We start from the raw sequence: 17,415 nt of genomic DNA on the forward strand, positions 1-17,415 counted from the left end.
GTACAGTAGTGTGTCTGTAGTGTTCTATGTTTGTGTACAGTAGTGACTGGCTACAGTGTTCTATGTTTGTGTACAGTAGTGTGTCTGTAGTGTTCTATGTTTGTGTACAGTAGCGACTGGCTACAGTGTTCTATGTTTGTGTACAGTAGCGACTGGCTGCAGTGTTCTATGTTTGTGTAAATCAGTGACAGGCTGCCGTGTCCTATGTTTGTGTAAATCAGTGACAGGCTGCAGTGTTCTATGTTTGTGTACAGTAGTGACTGGCTGCAGTGTTCTATGTTTGTGTACAGTAGTGTGTCTGTAGTGTTCTATGTTTGTGTACAGTAGCGACTGGCTACAGTGTTCTATGTTTGTGTACAGTAGTGTGTCTGTAGTGTTCTATGTTTGTGTACAGTAGCAACTGGCTACAGTGTTCTATGTTTGTGTATAGTAGTGTGTCTGTAGTGTTCTATGTTTGTGTACAGTAGTGACTGGCTACAGTGTTCTATGTTTGTGTACAGTAGTGTGTCTGTAGTGTTCTATGTTTGTGTACAGTAGTGACTGGCTACAGTGTTCTATGTTTGTGTACAGTTGTGACAGGCTGCAGTGTTCTATGTTTGTGTACAGTAGTGACTGGCTACAGTGTTCTATGTTTGTGTACAGTAGCGACTGGCTACAGTGTTCTATGTTTGTGTACAGTAGTGTGTCTGTAATGTTCTATGTTTGTGTACTGTAGTGTGTCTGTAGTGTTCTATGTTTGTGTACAGTAGCGACTGGCTACAGTGTTCTATGTTTGTGTACAGTAGTGTGTCTGTAATGTCCTATGTTTGTGTAAATTAGTGTCAGGCTGCAGTGTTCTATGTTTGTGTACAGTAGTGACAGGCTGCAGTGGTCTGTGTCCCTGTAAATCAGTTAGTGAATAACTCCGCAATCTACATTGTACGTTCGGAATCGGGAGGGATTAGACAGCACTCTGTGTCACCAGCAGGAGGAGCAGGCACCAAAGGGATAGATGAGTGCTGGCCAGAGCTGTTCGACAATCCTTTGTAACCACAGAATTCAAACTCTACCCCATCGTGTGACTATGTAGATACTGCTCAGATGCCACTTTGAGTCGAGAGCTCCCCAGTTTCGTCTTCCTCAGGTGACTAAAGGAACTTGTGAAGTCTTTCTTGACCCGCAGGATGATCTGTGGAAAATATTCTACCGAATCTGTCTCGGCTCGGTATGGCAATGGTTCTGGTCGTTACCGTGAGGTGTCGGTCATAAGGAAACCAGCCAGTCTCCACTTGTCACCGCTTTGCTAAAGCAGTGATCCCTCCCAACCTTTGACATTCTCTCACCTGCCCCTCCCATCGGACAGAAGAAAGGAGTGCCTGAAAGGTACAAGCAGCTAGTGCCACCGGGGCAGGCTCCATCCCGTTACCACACTATTGAAGATATATAAGGTGGACTCTCACTTTCTACCTCGTTGTGTCCTTGCACTTCATTGGTACGTAATGCCCTGGTTCACGTTTTTACGCAGCCAATGGGGTTTCGTGTAACTGTCACACTTCATTCTGCATATGGTTATTGTTTTCCTTCCAAGTTCCTCGATGCATTCTCGAAATGAAATGATCAGTTTGTAAACAACATCTTCACTGCACCTCGATACATGTACCAATAATAAGGCAAGATACGAACATGCTCGCGTGGATGCCTCTGGGCACTGGCGTGTTTTGTGGTGCTGGAAATGACCAGCGGCCACTCCGGACTTTGGAAGGATTGAGGGGAGGGATCCGAGGATGGCTACCAATACCACACGCTAGCAAGGGCTGAACTTGGCTAAGGAATCGGTGTAGGGAGGGGCATTGTGAGCAGTTTTGGGCCCCTGTCATAGAAAGGATGTACTGAAAACGGAGAGGATTGAATGGCTTGTCGTATGCTGAGTGTTCGAGACCCCTGGCCGGTATTCACCGGAGTTCAGAAGAATGAGGAGTGACCTCATTGAAACCTATTGAATAGTGAAAAGCCTTGATAGAGCGGCTGTGGAGAGGATGTTTCCCATGACGGGGGAGCCTAAGACCAGATGGCACAACCTCAGCATGGAGGGGCATCCTTTTAGAATGGAGATGAGGAGGAACTTCTTGAGCGAGAGTGTGGTGAATCTGTGGGATTCTTTGCCACAGACAGCTGTGGAGCCCAAGTCTTTATGTGTATTTAAGGCAGAGGTTGATAGATTCTTCATTGGTCAGGGCATGGAGGGATATGGGGAGAAGGCAGGAGACTGGGGCTGAGGGGGGAATTGAATCAGCCATGATGAAATGGCGGCGTAGATTCGATGGGCCGAATGGCCTGTATCCTCTGTCTTATGGAAAACACTGCATTAAAAGGCAAATTGTGAGACTTTGATTGAAGAGAGCATGAACAGAACCATAATGCTCAGATTATTTAATTACAATCTACTGTTATCACATCGTACAATGGTTTCCGTAAACTCAGCCATTTGACACGAGCAGGTACAGGCGGGTTGTGTGTCAAGTGTGACATCTCTGAGTTGCTGAAGAAGGGGCATTAGCGGTGATGGCCTGTTGGGCTGGGAAATGAAGTGTACAGGCCAACTGGTGATACTGTGGCAGCCCTGCGTGAACTTTGCCCTCTTTACGGGGGAAGAGGCCTGCAGCCCGCGTCACTGCTCAGTGATAATGTTGGGCAGGAAGTCGTACTGCACGGCCCGATACAGTTCCTCCTCGTACATCTCCAGCCTGGCTGTCATCTGCAGAAGGAAATTCAACAGAAACCATTAGTTACCCGGCGGAGACACGGGCCCCATTGACAAGCTCACCCAAAGGTGATCTCAAGTTACCGACGGGAGGGGTATTCGAGTATCAGCCTGGGGGAGTAGAGGGGTCAGTGGCTGCGGGGAGTCCAGGGACCACTGCAGTGCTTTGGTTCTGTTTACAACGCTGCTTGCAGGAGCTCGTGCAATCTTCCAGCAAGTCCGACCTGGGTTCTGACTGACTGCTATGGAGGACTGCAAGGGACTCGGTGATCTTCATCACCGGCACAGCCCTCCCCTGTACTGAGAAGGCAGGACACGCCCGCTTCTCATTCCTACCATTAGGGAGGAGTCACAGCACCCTGCAGACACTCACTCAACGTTTTAGAAACCGTGTCCCCTCTGCCACCACATTTCTGAACACACTCAAAATGCTGGAGGAACTCAGCAGGTCAGGCAGCATCTATGGAGGGGAATAAATAGTCGGTGTTTTGGGCGAAGACCCTCCATTAGGACTGGAAAAGGAGGGGGCAGAATGAAAAGATGGGGGGGGGGGTGTTGGAATACAGAGTCTGCGGATGACGGGGGAGACCTAGTGAAAGCAAAAGTGGGTGGGGGGGATGAACTGGAGATTCATTATTCCTGTTCTAAACTATTATTTTGTGATTTAAGGTGAGCTTTACATTTTCACAACTGTAATGCTGCCGCTAAACAAATTTTGCATCATATAAGACAGTGACAATAAACCAGATTCCGATTGCCCAGACTGTCAGGTCTCAGCAAGCTGAAGTGTTCTTTGGCAAAGGGTTGAGGGCAGACAAAACCTTCCCCGGCGGGTCTGCGAGAGGGAGAGGGACCACAGAAACACTGGTGTTCTTTTTAAATGTGGAGGCTGGAGCAGGAAATGAGAACTGAAAGTCTGAAATAACAACAGGAAATACAGAGAGCTCAGGCAGGGTCTGTGGAGAGGAAATCAACTCTGCTGGAACTGGGAGAGAGAAAAGAGTTTCAATTTGCAGAGAGGTGACGGTAAGATGGACAGGGCAGAGTGAGTATCTCTGGCAGGGCAAGACCGAAATGGGCTTGGAGAAGGGTTGTTGATGGGCAGTCAGAGGGTAGCAATAATGGAGAGGGAAAGCCTGGGGCAGTGTCACAGATGGATGACGGCAACACTTAGCTGGCAGAAACCCAGGCGCTCGCCCTCCCTCAGCCCGGTATTGGCTGAGAGCTGAGAGTGGAAGGGTGAGTTGAAGAGGGTGCAGCAGGAGAAGGCGAGATGTAAACAGAGCAGCTGGGTCCAGTGGGCAGATTAGAGGGTGTTGGTAACATTAACTTCAATGTACAGAGCCCCACACGTCAGCCTGATCAGCACTGTTGCAATCACGGCTGACGGAAGGGCAGCAGTGACAGCTCACTGGGCTGAGGTTTAGGCTTCTCAGCTGAAGAGCTTACCATAGTGGGGGTGGGTGTCCTCTGGACTACTTTCTCTGGGTGGCTGATGTAAGTTGAGGTATTGGTAGGGTCAGCATCTTTTTCCCATGGTACGAATGCCTAATATGGCGAGAGCTCAGAGTAAGAGGGGCAAAGTTAAAACGCTGGAGGGGCTCAGCAGGTCAGGCAGCATCGATGGAAAAGAATCGACAGTTGGCATTTCGGGCCCAGGCCTTCAGCAGGACTGAGAGAGAAAAGGTCAGGGGAGGGGAAAGAGGCGAGCTGGAAGGTGACAGGTGGGTGGCAAAGGGGAGGGCTGGAGAAGAAAGAATCTGATGAGGAAGAAGAGGTCCAGGGAGAAGTAACAGGAGGGTGAGAAGAAGTGAGTCGGGAATAGGGGAGGAAGGGGTGGGGATTTTTGGTTTTTCAGAAGCAGGAATCAATATTCATGCCATCAGGTCGGAGGCTACCCAGACAGAATAGAAGGAGTTTCTTCTCCACCTGAGGGTGGTCGGTTTCATCTTGGCGGGACAGACTGGGAATCGGAATTAAACTGTTTGGCCACTTGTGGCGGCTGATACAGTTCCTCAATTTATGAAAGGTCTCACTGACATAGAGGCCGAATCATGAGCACCGGACACGACAGGCGTTCCCAGCAGATTCACAGCTGAAGTTATCCGGGGTTCTAATAGGAAGCAGTTGACTGAGCAGGTGTAGCATCTTGCATGGATAAGTGCCGGGAGGGACGAATGGACAAGTGAATCGCGATCCCTACCAAGTGGGGTGGAGGTATGTTTAGATACGTTGAGTGGTGAGGACAATGTGATGGACGCGGAGGCTGATGGGGGGACTCGATCACTATTACAATGGCAGGAAGATGGGGTTCGTGTAGATGTATGGAAAATGGAGAAGATGCAGGTGAGGGCAGGAAGGGAAACTCCATTCTTTAAGGAAAAGACATCTCTAATGTCCTGGGATGTAAAGCTGCCTCCTGAGAACAGATGCAATGGAGGCAAAGACGCTGAGAAAAGGGAATAGCATTTTTACAGGAGACAGGGTGGCAGAGGTACGGTCAAGATGACTTTGTGAATCAGGAGGTTTATAAAAGGTTTTGACTGACAGTCTGTCTCCAGAGATGGAGAACGAGAGATAGAGAAAGTGGAGGGAGGTGTCAGAGATGGCCCAAGTGAATTTAAGGGCAGGATGGGAGTTAGAGGCAAAATTGATGAAATTGACAAGGTCCGTGCCAATGCAATTGTCAATGTAACGGAGGGAAAGTTGGGAGAATGACGAAGAAGGCTTTGAAAATAGACGGTTTTACATAGCCGATGAAGAGGCAGATGTAGCTCGGGCCCATGCGAGTGCCTGTGGCTGCCCCTCAGCTTTGGAGGGAATGGAAGGAGCCGAAGGAAGTATTGTTGAGGGTGAGGACCAGTTCTGCCAGATGGAGGAGGGGACTGGCTGGTTCTTTTGTCAAGAAAGAAGCAGAGAGGTCTGAGGCCTTTCTGAAGGGGGACAGAAGTTCGGTGACGGTGAGGCAGTCAGGGTCAGGGAACTGAAGGTTCCTGAGAAGGTCGAAGGCATGCAAAGTGTGGGAAGGGACTGAACCAAGGGGACAGAATGGAATCCAGATATCAGGACACGGGTTCAGTGGGACAGGAGCAGGCAGAGACGATAGGCCCAGCCAGACAGTCCGGTTTGTGGATCTCAGGTAGGAGGTAAGGGAACTATGAGTTTGGTGGCAGTGGATGGGAGTTCTCTGCATTAGATGACGGTGTGGAGTGGGGTTCTCCTCGAGGGGTAGGTATGAGGAGGTGCCTGACAGTTGTTGCAAGGTAGAGGACAGTGTGTCCCCTCGATGGTAAGGTTGGGATTGGTATGGAGAGTGCGCAGGGCAGTGCTCTCGGAAGAGATGAGACAGGAGCGCTGAAATCCAGATGAAAAGATCTAGAGCTGGAACAGAAAGGGAGACGGACGAAGGGGTCATTAGCATGGGGTGTGGAACCCTTATCAAGCACAGACACAGAGGCGACAGACGAAGAGCTCCAAGTCAAGGGGAGGGTGCTGGAGACGGACAAAGGGGTCATTAGCATGGGGTGTGGAACCCTTATCAAGCACAGACACAGAGGCGACAGACGAAGAGCACCAAGTCAAGGGGAGGGGTGCTGGAGACGGACGAAGGGGTCATTAGCATGGGGTGTGGAACCCTTATCAAGCACAGACACAGAGGCGACAGACGAAGAGCTCCAAGTCAAGGGGAGGGGTGCTGGAGATGGACGAAGGGGTCATTAGCATGGAGTGTGGAACCCTTATCAAGCACAGACACAGAGGCGACAGACGAAGAGCTCCAAGTAAAGGGCAGGCAAAAGGTGAGGCCCTTACCGAGGACAGAATGTTCTTCCTCAGAGAGGGGAAGGTTGGAGGGAACTGTGAAGGCCCAGCACCGATGAAAGCTGGGATCAGAGGGTTGGGGTGTTCAGGGAAGGTGGGGTGGAGACTCGAAGACCCGAGAGCTGACAGTGGGGTCTGAGAGTCACGGGACTGCAGGGTGGAGTTCCAATGGTAGTGCATAAAGTCTCGGCCTGGAAAGTGCAGGCTGGAGCCAGAGCCAGGGGACTCGCGGTGTGAAGGTGTCCAGGGTCAGAGGAAAGTTTCAAGGATAGGTGTGGGGCAAGATACATGCAGAGTGGTGGGTGCATGAAACATCTACCGAGGGTGGTAATGGAAGCAGAGGCATCGAAGGAATGGAGGGATAGCGATCACGTGCAGGCAGAGGCATTAGTTTATCTCAGCACAGGCACAATGGGCTGAAGGGTCAGTCCCGTACTGTACTGCCCCAGGTACGTGGATAGCAAAGGAATAGAGGTAGACAGACACTTCGATTGCCATGGACACATGTGGCCGTTCTGTATGACTACGATTGTAAAGTAACAGGAAGCTGAGGGCCATTCTCTCAAAGAGAATGACGTCCCAGTCTGTGTTTGGTTTCTCCAGTCCCGACCACACTACGGTGCACCGAACCGGGGGGGTGCAGTGTTCGGCTGCTGCACCTGGGACAGCTGTTTCGGTCTTTCTGGAGGGTGGGAAGGAAAGGGGCAGTTCGAGAGGACACGGAAGGGACTGCTCCCTTCAGAATGCCGAACGGAGTGGAGAGATGTCCTGGACGGGTGATGGGAGGCAACGTTGCAGTGGGAGCCGTGGGATCAGAAATGGAGCCGGGAGAAGCAGCTGTGCTCGGAGTTACCTTGAAGCCCCATTTGTCACTCATCTGTCGGCACAGATTCAGATCCATCTCAGCAATCAGCAACCCGTCCCTGGTACGAGACAGACCAGGAGTCCGACTGCCATCGGGAGCAGCAATGTAGCTGGAGCCATAGAAATGGCCAAAGTCAGTGTGAGCTTCAGGAAGAAACAGGAAGCCAGTTTAGTACAACGTCTGTCCATATCTGTCACCGGTAGTGACACCCCTACAACAGCAGCCCAGCCTCAAATATCAAGAGCCAGTTTCATCACCGATTTTCTATCTGAGGTTGAAACGTTGATAGATGTTGTCCTCATGCCACGGTACACTCCTGACCAATGTGCTGAGGGAGGGTCGCCCTTGCCCCTTTTCGGTGTGACCCTCCCCCAGTCAGGGTTAGTTCCTGGCTGAGGGATCTCAATGACCGGCCTGAGGCTGTGGCTTGGGGTAGCTGACTGCCCAAGAATCAGAAATGGAGGACAAAGGGCCAGTGCAAGGCCCTCTGCTTGGACAAGTAGCGAATGAACCCGCAGTCAGCCCCTTCACAATCATGCTAGATTGGACTAGAGAAGACGTCTTACCAGGACAAGAGCAGATCACAAATGTGAGTTCCGGCTTACCCTTCTTTCCATCGCCAGAGGTGAACTCATTCTTGAAGTACTCCTGGGAGGCAAAGGTAGCGGATAAGCTTTCTTCATCAATCTTTTCATTAGTTAAATAAAAAAGTGTGTGTGTGTGTGTATGAGGAGAATTATCACAAATATCTATATCAATAACAGTTCGAATAAAAAGAAGAATAAACATTATCAAGATCAAGCATAGTATTAATCTAGTATTGTGGCGACACACTTTTTGCACAGGCAAACCGGCTCACAAATAGCCAGCGCGTGGGGGGAGACTTTGGTAATGCACCTCTGACGATTTATGTCACTAGGGATTTAAATGCCAGCACCGTGAAGTTTGAATAAACTAGTCTCGATACAACTTACTGACTGTCGTTATTTCAGCGCTGTGTGTAGCACATCGCTACATTGGTGACCCCAATGGTCCAAACGGGATTTGGACCAAAGATGACCGACTCTTCATCTGTTCGCGCAGTTTCGCTAAAACTGCCGACTTTCTGGACGCTGCGACTGCACGTGTGGTTTAGCCAAGCAGAAGCCCAGTTCCAGATTCGGCAGAGATCCTCTGATTCCGCGTGTTACTACCACGTGGTGAGCGCCTTTGACCAGGAGACGGCTGCCCAGGTTGCGGATTTCATACAGTCGCCCCCGGAAGAAGGCAAATATGAAGCATTCAAAGCGCTGCTCATTGCGACCTTTGGCCTCTCACGGCGTGAGTGAGGTGCCCGCCTGCTTCACCTGGACGGATTGGGAGACAGACTGCCGTCAGCATTGATGAACGAGATGCTGGCCCTGGCTGATGGACACAAACCCTGCCTGATGTTCGAGCAAGCGTTCCTGGAGCAACTGCCCGAGGACATACATCTGCTGTTGGCCGACGCAGATTTCAGCGACCCCCGGAAGGTGGCGGCCCAGGCAGACGTGCTGTGGAAAGCCAAGAGGGAGAGCTTGGCATCCGTCAGTCAGATTACCAGGCCAGGCCCGGTAGGGGGGCGCACACAACACAGAGGCAGGAGTGAGGAGGCCAGTGAACAGTGGTGTTTCTACCACCAGCGGTGGGGCACAAAAGCCCGCCATTGTCGCCCGCCCTGCAAGGGCCAGGGCCAGCTGCCGCTAATGACTATGGCAGCTGGCCACCAGGACAGCCTCTTGTACGTCTGGGAAAAACAGTCGGGATGCCGCTTCCGTTAAAGCCAAGGAAGCCCTGGCAGATGCCGCGATGCTGGTGCACCCCAGAACGGACGTTCCCACCGCCCTCACAGTGGACACATCCGACACAGCAGTCAGTGGGGTGCTGGAGCAGCTCATCGAGGGGCGCTGGCAACCCCTGGCGTTCTTCAGCAAGCACCTACAACCACCCGAACTCAAGTACAGTGCCTTCGACCGGGAGCTGTTGGCACTGTATCTGGCAATCCTGCAGGTACTTCTCAGAACGGACCACAAACCGTTGACCTTCGCGTTCACGAAGGTGTCCGATCCCTGGTCGGCTCGCCAGCAGCGATATCTGACCTACATCTCTGAGTACACGACGGACATCCAGCATGTCTCGGGAAAGGACAATGTCGTGGCGGACGCACTCTCCAGACCAGCTGTCCAGGCCCTGTCCCTGGGGCTGGACTATGCAGCACTGGCGGAGGCGCAGCAGGCAGACAACAAGATGCCCAGCTACAGGACCACAGTCTCGGGTTTGCAGCTACAAGACTTTCTCGTAGGCCCAGGTGAGAGGACCCTCCTGTGCGACGTGGCTACTGGCCAACCTCGCCCCATCGTCCCGGCAGCCTGGAGGTGGCGAGTTTTCGACTCCATACACAGTTTGACGCACCCATCTATCAGGACAACCATCTGGCTGGTCTCTAGCAAGTTCGCGTGGCACAGACTTCACAAGCAGGTCAGTGAATGGGCCAGAACGTGCGCGCTGTGCCAAACAGCCAAGGTGCAGCGGCACACTAAAGCCCCGCTGCAGCAGTTCGAACCCACCCACCGGAGGTTCGACCACATTCATGTGGATATCGTGGGCCCCCTACCGGTGTCCCAAGGAGCGCGGTACCTCCTAACTATGGTAGACCGGTTCACAAGGTGGCCAGAGGCGGTCCCGCTCACCGACACAATTGCCGATTCCTGCGCCCAAGCACTGATCGCAACCTGGGTAGCACGCTTTGGGGTACCAGCCCACATTACCTCCGACAGAGGCGCCCAGTTCACCTCCTGCCTGTGGTTGGCTGTGGCCAGCCTGTTGGGAACACAGCTACACCACACTACTGCCTACCACCCACAGTCGAACGGACTAGTGGAATGCTTCCACCGTCACTTGAAGTCAGCTCTCATGGCCCACCTGAGAGGACCTAACTGGGTGGACGAGCTTCCCTGGGTCCTGCTTGGAATTCGTACAGCGCCCAAAGAGGATCTGCACGCCTCCTCAGTGTACAGCGTGCCCCTGGTCGTCCCCAGGAGAGTTCATACCAGCCCCAAGGGGGCAAGAGGAAGAACCCGCAGCAGTCCTGGACAGGCTACGCGAAAGGCTCGGCAACCTGGCCCCCGTACCGACTTCACAGCACGGACGGACCCTGACCCATGTACCCAAAGACCTGCAAAACTGTAAGTTTGTTTTTGTACGAAGGGGCGGACATTGGGCGCTGCTACAGCCACCGTACGAGGGGCCGTTCAAGGTGATCAACAACAATGGGTCCATGTACGTTCTGGACATTGAGGGGAGAGAGGAGGTTTTAATGGTGGACCGACTCAAACCAGCCCATGTGGACTTTGCGCAGCCGGTCGAGGCTCAGGCACCGTGGTGCAGAGGCAGACCACCCAAACAGAGGCTGATCCAGACTGTGGACAATGGGGGGGTGTATCGCCAGTTCTGGGGGTGGGGGGGGGGGGGTTACGTGGCGACCCACTTTCTGTGCAGGCGAACTGGCTCACAAATAGCCAGCGCGTGGGGGGAGACTTTAGTAATGTACCTCCGGCGTCATTTCCACCCGGAGAGGGCAGGCGCTAGGGATTAAATGCCAGCACCGCGAAGTTTGAATAAACTAGTCTTGAAACGACTTACCGGCTGCGTGTCGTTATTTTAGCGCTGTGTGTAGCACATCGCTACAGTGTATAATAAAGAGAAAGGTAATTGATTCTCCTTCTATTCATAAAAAGGAAAAAAAGATTTTAAAAACTTTTATAATTGAAATGTACAGGAAAAAACCCAAAACACAAAATAACAACAAAAGAAACAGAACTGGGCAGCTCAAGCTGAGAGCGAAAGCAAAACAAACCAAGGAAAGACTTTCTGATCAAATCCAAAAATTCAAAAAGGTAACTGGAAGGGCCATAATTCAGAGCATATGAAAGTATTGAATAAAAGGTCACCAAGTTTCCTCAAATTTAGAGGATGTACCAAACGTCTGACTTCTTATTTTCTCTAAACTTAAACAGGACATAATGGAGGTAAGCCAGTGAATAACAGTAGCTAGATTCGAATCCTTCCACTTAAGCAAAATGGCTCTCCTAGCCAAAAAAGTTGTGAAAGCTATCATCCGTTGAGCGGAAACAGGAATATCTCTGCTTCCAATGGAATAACCCCAAAAATTGCTGTAAATAAATTAGGTTGTAGATCCAAATTCAGAACCTTTGATAAAGTTTTAAAGACTTCTTTCCAAAAATTATCTATCTTGATACAAGACCAGAACATATGTGTTAATGTAGCCACCTCAATGTTACATCTATCACAAATAGGACTAATATTAGAAAAAATATGAGCTAATTTGTCCTTTGACATCTGTGCCCGATGCACTACCTCGAACTGTATCAAGGAGTGACGGGCACAAATAGAAGAGGTATTTACCAAATGAAAAATCTTATCCCACTGATTATTTAGAAGTGATTTTCTTTCTTTCCCCATACTTACTCTCTCACTCCCTCTCTCTCACATGCACCCACTAATTTCCCCTTTATGTTTTGCCTTCCAGCTACTCTGGGAGTAATTTACAGCAGCCAGTTAACCTTTGAGATGTGGAAGGAGAGAAGCCCACACAAACACAGGATTAGGACAATGATGGAGCCACCCAGGAACTGTGTGCTCACTAATACAGCACACCACTCTACGTAGTCACACGTCTCCGTGCCTGGGCACTGTGCTGGCTCACACAACCCAACCGGAGCCACTTTCCACGTTACAGGCTGGTCCATCTGGTGTGGCTTTGGCTGCCAGTTGTGCTCCTCTTGCTTGCTCAGGAGACGTGGTAGATCAGAAGCACCTTCCAGGAGTCTCTTTGGATTGCAGCTACATTCTGTGGCCTGAATCTGACTCTGATTACCCAATTCAAGAAGACTGTACTTCCTCATCTTGTGGGCTGAAGGTTGTTCAGCATGAGTGTGCTTCCCCACACACGTGAAGAATACACGTGCTCACACTCTCTCTCTCACACACCATTCCCCATGCCTCTTCAGAATCAGGATAAGATGAAGAATACACGTGCTCACACTCTCTCTCTCACACACCATTCCCCATGCCTCTTCAGAATCAGGATAAGCTGAAGAATACAAGTGCTCACACTCTCTCTCTCACACACCATTCCCCATGCCTCTTCAGAATCAGGATAAGCTGAAGAATACACGTGCTCACACTCTCTCTCACACACACCATTCCCCATGCCTCTTCAGAATCAGGATAATCTTTGCATAATCTCATCTCCTGTAGACATTCAAGGAGAAACGCTCTGGACTCCTGGTAGATCCGGAGCACAAGTACCCGGGAGTCCGCCTGTGCTCTACCAGGGAACGCGGACAAGCAGGATGACAGGACAGTTGAGGACCAGGATGAGCTCAAGCTTTTGTTCTAAAGCTGCCAGCACTGTTACGTTGGTGCTTGATATTGACAAATGACATATATAAAAGGCAAGGATGACAGGTTTAGTTTCTGAGAGATACCGAGGTCCTGGTTAAGAAAAAGAAGGTGGTGCAGAACAGTGTCAGGCAGGTAGGAATAACTGAGGTGCTTGAGGAATGTAAGAAATCCAAGGGGACACTTAAGAGAGAAATTGGGAGGGATGTGGTGAGGACCTACAGGTGCTTGTGGGTGCACCTGGACGACAGACTTGAGTGGAGACCAACACAGAGGCTGGGTACAGGAAGGGCCAGAATTGCCTCTACTTCCTCAGGAGACTGAGGCCCTTTGGAGGGTGCAGGCCTCTCCTTCACACGTTCTACCGGTCTGCTGTCGCCGGGACAATCTTCCATGCTGTGGTGTGCTGGGGCAATGGCATCAACACGGGTGATGCCAACAGGCTCAATAAACTGATTAGAAAGGCGGGCTCTGTTATAGGAGTCACACTGGACACACTGGAGGCTGTGGTAGAACAAAGGACCCCACGGAAAATCCTGCAATTCTGGATAATGTTTCAGAACACATTACCTCTGTTCTGGCTGAACAGAGCAGCACTTTTAATAACAGACAAAGACAACAGCACTGCTCCAGACAGTGCTATATGAAGTCATTCCAATTTACTTTGGCCAACGCCTGTCTCATACCACTGTAATTTCCCTTGCTCCACTGAAATACAGTAACATCAGACTTTACTTTCTCCCTGTCAAATTTCAAACTGAACTCAATCATTTTGTGATCACTGACTCCCAAAGGTAATGTGATCATAGAACACAGGAATCTACAGCACATCACAGGCCCTTCGGCCCACAATGCTGTGCTGACCACGTAACCTACTCTAGAAACTGCCTAGAATTTCACCACCACTAACAGCCCATTCCACTCACTCACCACCCTCTGCGTAAAAAATGTACCCCTGACATCTCCTCTGTACCTACTACCAAGCACCTTAAACCTTTGCCCCCTCATGTTAGCCATTTCAACCCTGGGAAAAAGCTTCTATCCACATGATCGATGCCTCTCATCATCTTGCACACCTCTATCAGGTCACCTCTCATCCTCCGTCACTCCAAGGAGAAAAGGCCGAGTTCACTCAATCTATTCTCATAGGGCATGCTCCCCAATCCAGGCAACATCCTTGTAAATCTCCTCTGCACCCTTTCTATGGTTTCCACATCCTTCCTGTAGTGAGGTGACCAGAACTGAACACAGTACTCCAAGTGGGGTCTGACCAGGGTCTTGTATAGCTGTAACATTACACTCTCTCCATAGTATCCACATTCTTCCTGTAGTGAGGTGACCAGAACTGAACACAGTACTCCAAGTGGGGTCTGTCCAGGGTCTTGTATAGCTGTAACATTACACTCTCTCTATAGTATCCACATCCTTCCTGTAGTGAGGTGACCAGAACTGAGCACAGTACTCCAAGTGGGGTCTGACCAGGGTCTTGTATAGCTGTAACATTACACTCTCTCTATAGTATCCACATCCTTCCTGTAGTGAGGTGACCAGAACTGAGCACAGTACTCCAAGTGGGGTCTGACCAGGGTCTTGTATAGCTGTAACATTACACTCTCTCTATAGTATCCACATCCTTCCTGTAGTGAGGTGACCAGAACTGAGCACAGTACTCCAAGTGGGGTCTGACCAGGGTCTTGTATAGCTGTAACATTACACTCTCTCTATAGTATCCACATCCTTCCTGTAGTGAGGTGACCAGAACTGAACACAGTACTCCAAGTGGGGTCTGACCAGGGTCTTGTATAGCTGTAACATTACACTCTCTCTATAGTATCCACATCCTTCCTGTAGTGAGGTGACCAGAACTGAACACAGTACTCCAAGTGGGGTCTGACTATAGCTGCAACATTACCTCTCAGCTCTTGACCTCAATCCCACGGTTGATGAATGCCAACACACCGTACACCTCCTTAACAACACTGTCAACCTGCGCAGCAGCTTTGAATGTCCTGTGGACACAGACCCCAAGATCTTGCTGATCCTCCACACTGCCAAGAGTCTTATCATTAATATTAAATTCTGTCTTCAGATTTGACCTAGCAGAAAGAACCACCTCACACTTATCTGGGTTAAACTCCATCTGCCACTTCTCAGCCCAGTTCTGCATTCTATCGATGTTCTGCTGTAACCTCTGACAGCCCTCCAGACTATCCACAACACCCCCAACCTTTGTGTCATCAGAAAACTTACTACCCCATCCTTCTACTTCTTCACCTAGATCATTTAGAAAAATCACAAAGAGTAAGGGTCCCAGAACAGGTCCCTGCAAAACACCACTGGTCAGTGACCTCCATGCAGAATACAGACCATCTACAACTACCTCTCCTGCAAGCCAGTTCTGGATCCACAAAGCAAGGTCTCCTTGGATACCATGCCTCCTTACTTTCTGAAGGAGCCTTGCATTATCAAAGAACTCAATCAGGCTCGTGAGGCACGATCTGCCCTTGACAACGCCATACTGACTATCCCTAATCAGATTACGTCTCTCCAAATGTTCATAAATCCTGCCTCTCAGGATCTTCTCCATCAACTTGCCCACCGCTGAAGTAAAACTCACTGGTCTATAATTTTCTGGGCTATCTCTACTCCCTTTCTTGAATAAGGGAGTAGAGATAACCCTCCACAAGAGACAACTCTCCAGTAGAGACAACCCTCCAATCTTCCCGAAACTCTCCCATCCCTATTGATGACACTAAGATCATTGCCAGAGGCTCAGCAATCTCCACCCTCACTTCCCACTGTAATCTGGGGTATATCTCATCCAGTTGCGGTGACTTATCTAACTTAATGCTTTTCAAAAGCTCCAGCGCATCCTCCTTCTTAATATTTATATGCTCAAGCATTTCAGTATGCTGTAAGTCATCCCCACAATTGCCAAGGTCCTTTTCCCTGGTGAATACTGAAGCAAAGTATTCATTAAGTACTTCCGCTACCTCCTCCGACTCCATGCACGTGTTTCCACTCTCGTTCTTGATTAGTCCTATTCTCTCACGTCTTATCCTCTTGGTCTTCATAGAACCACAGAACATTACAGCACAGAAACAGGCCTTTTGGCCCTCCTTGGCTGTGCTGAACCATTTTTCTGCCTAGTCCCACTGACCTGCACCTGGGCCATATCCCTCCATACCCCTCTCATCCATATACCTGTCCAAGTTTTTCTTAAATGTCAAAAGTGTGCCCGCATTCACTTCATCTGGCAGCTCATTCCACACTCCCACCACTCTCTGTGTGAAGAAGCCCCCCAAATGTTCCCTTTAAACTTTTCCCCCTTCACCCTTAACCCATGTTCATGTTCCTTAACCCTTCAAATACTTGTAGAATGCCTTGGGGTTTTCCTTAATCCTGCTCACCAAGGTCTTCTCATGGCCCCTTCTGGCTCTCCTAATTCCAATCTTAAGCTCCTTCCTGCCACCCTTGTAATTTTCTAGAGCTCTAATAGTACCTAGTTCCTTGAACTTTTTGTAAGCTTTTCTTTTCTTCTTAACTAGATTTTCTACATCCTTTTACCCTGCCACCTTTCCCCTGCCTCAATGGAACACAGCAATGCAGAATCCACGCAAATGTCCCCTGAATATTTACCACATTTCCCTGAGAACATCTGCTCTCAAATTATGCTCCCAAGTTCCTGCCTAATAGCATCATATTTCCCCCTACCCCAATTAAATGCTTTCCCAAATCATCTACTCCTATCCCTCTCCAGCGCTACGGTAAAGGAGATCGAGTTGTGATCACTACCTCCAAAATGCTTTTCCACTGAGAGATCTGACACTTGACCAGGTTCATTTCCCTGTACCCGATCAGAATCATATCAAAATGATATCAGAAGCTTGGAGGACATCGGGAAAGGTCTGAAGAAGGAGGAATCTGATAAGAAAAGACAGCGGACCATGGAATAAAGGGAGGGAGAATCACTTCCTGGTAAGATGGTGCTATGCATGGTCACCGTGGTCTCTCCAAGTCCAAACAGAGGTAAAATTGTTCTTCCACCACGCCTTTTTAAAAAAAGGATATTAAGAACATCAAGTCCTGCAGAACTACGCCATCAGCGAGCTGCTCAATAGCGATGGAGCTGTGCACCTGATTGTGTCCAACAAACGGTGAAAATGATTGCCCCGGACTTGTTTATTGTGATGGCAAGACCCTGGTCATGTAAACCATTGCCAGTCTGTTGAGTGGGGCAATAACAGTGCACAGAGAAGACCCTTATGCTGTGGTGTCAGCCGCCCAGGACAGGAGGTGCCGAGTGGAGTGGGAAAGGAATCCTTCGTGGGTGGGGAGTTGGCCCTCCCCACCAGTGTTCACTTGGTGGAAACCAGGACACCACCAATCTACAGTCCACGTCACTCACAGACTGGGGTACATTGTGTTTGAGACAGTATGTTTTTCTGCAATCGGGATGATATGTGTGTTTTGCACTTTGGCTCCTGAGGAACACTGCTTCATTTGGCTATATTCATGTGTGATTCCAACAATTAGACCTGAACTGGAA

The 17,415-nt window shown here is 49.9% G+C and overlaps 1 protein-coding gene and 1 pseudogene across 2 annotated transcripts in view; both read right to left on the reverse strand.

Moving 5' to 3' along the window:
* Positions 1-17,415, reverse strand: part of LOC132401275 (mitochondrial import inner membrane translocase subunit TIM14-like) — a 499,620-nt pseudogene that overhangs the window by 471,202 nt on the left and 11,003 nt on the right.
* The window catches only part of upb1 (ureidopropionase, beta), a 150,203-nt gene continuing 135,182 nt past the window's right edge, over positions 2,395-17,415 (reverse strand). Inside the window, exons 8-11 of one of the 2 annotated variants that reach the window (XM_059983319.1) lie at positions 8,030-8,072; positions 7,413-7,567; positions 4,190-4,288; positions 2,395-2,734 (exon numbers count right to left, since the gene is read on the reverse strand). In XM_059983319.1, the coding sequence (XP_059839302.1) occupies positions 2,648-2,734; positions 4,190-4,288; positions 7,413-7,567; positions 8,030-8,072 (384 nt within the window). In that variant the 3' untranslated portion in view covers positions 2,395-2,647. The remainder of the gene's footprint in view (positions 2,735-4,189; positions 4,289-7,412; positions 7,568-8,029; positions 8,073-17,415) is intronic. The other variant, XM_059983320.1, reaches the window with a different exon arrangement.

Source organism: Hypanus sabinus, chromosome 10, assembly GCF_030144855.1.
Source record: "Hypanus sabinus isolate sHypSab1 chromosome 10, sHypSab1.hap1, whole genome shotgun sequence".
Taxonomy (NCBI): domain Eukaryota; kingdom Metazoa; phylum Chordata; class Chondrichthyes; order Myliobatiformes; family Dasyatidae; genus Hypanus; species Hypanus sabinus.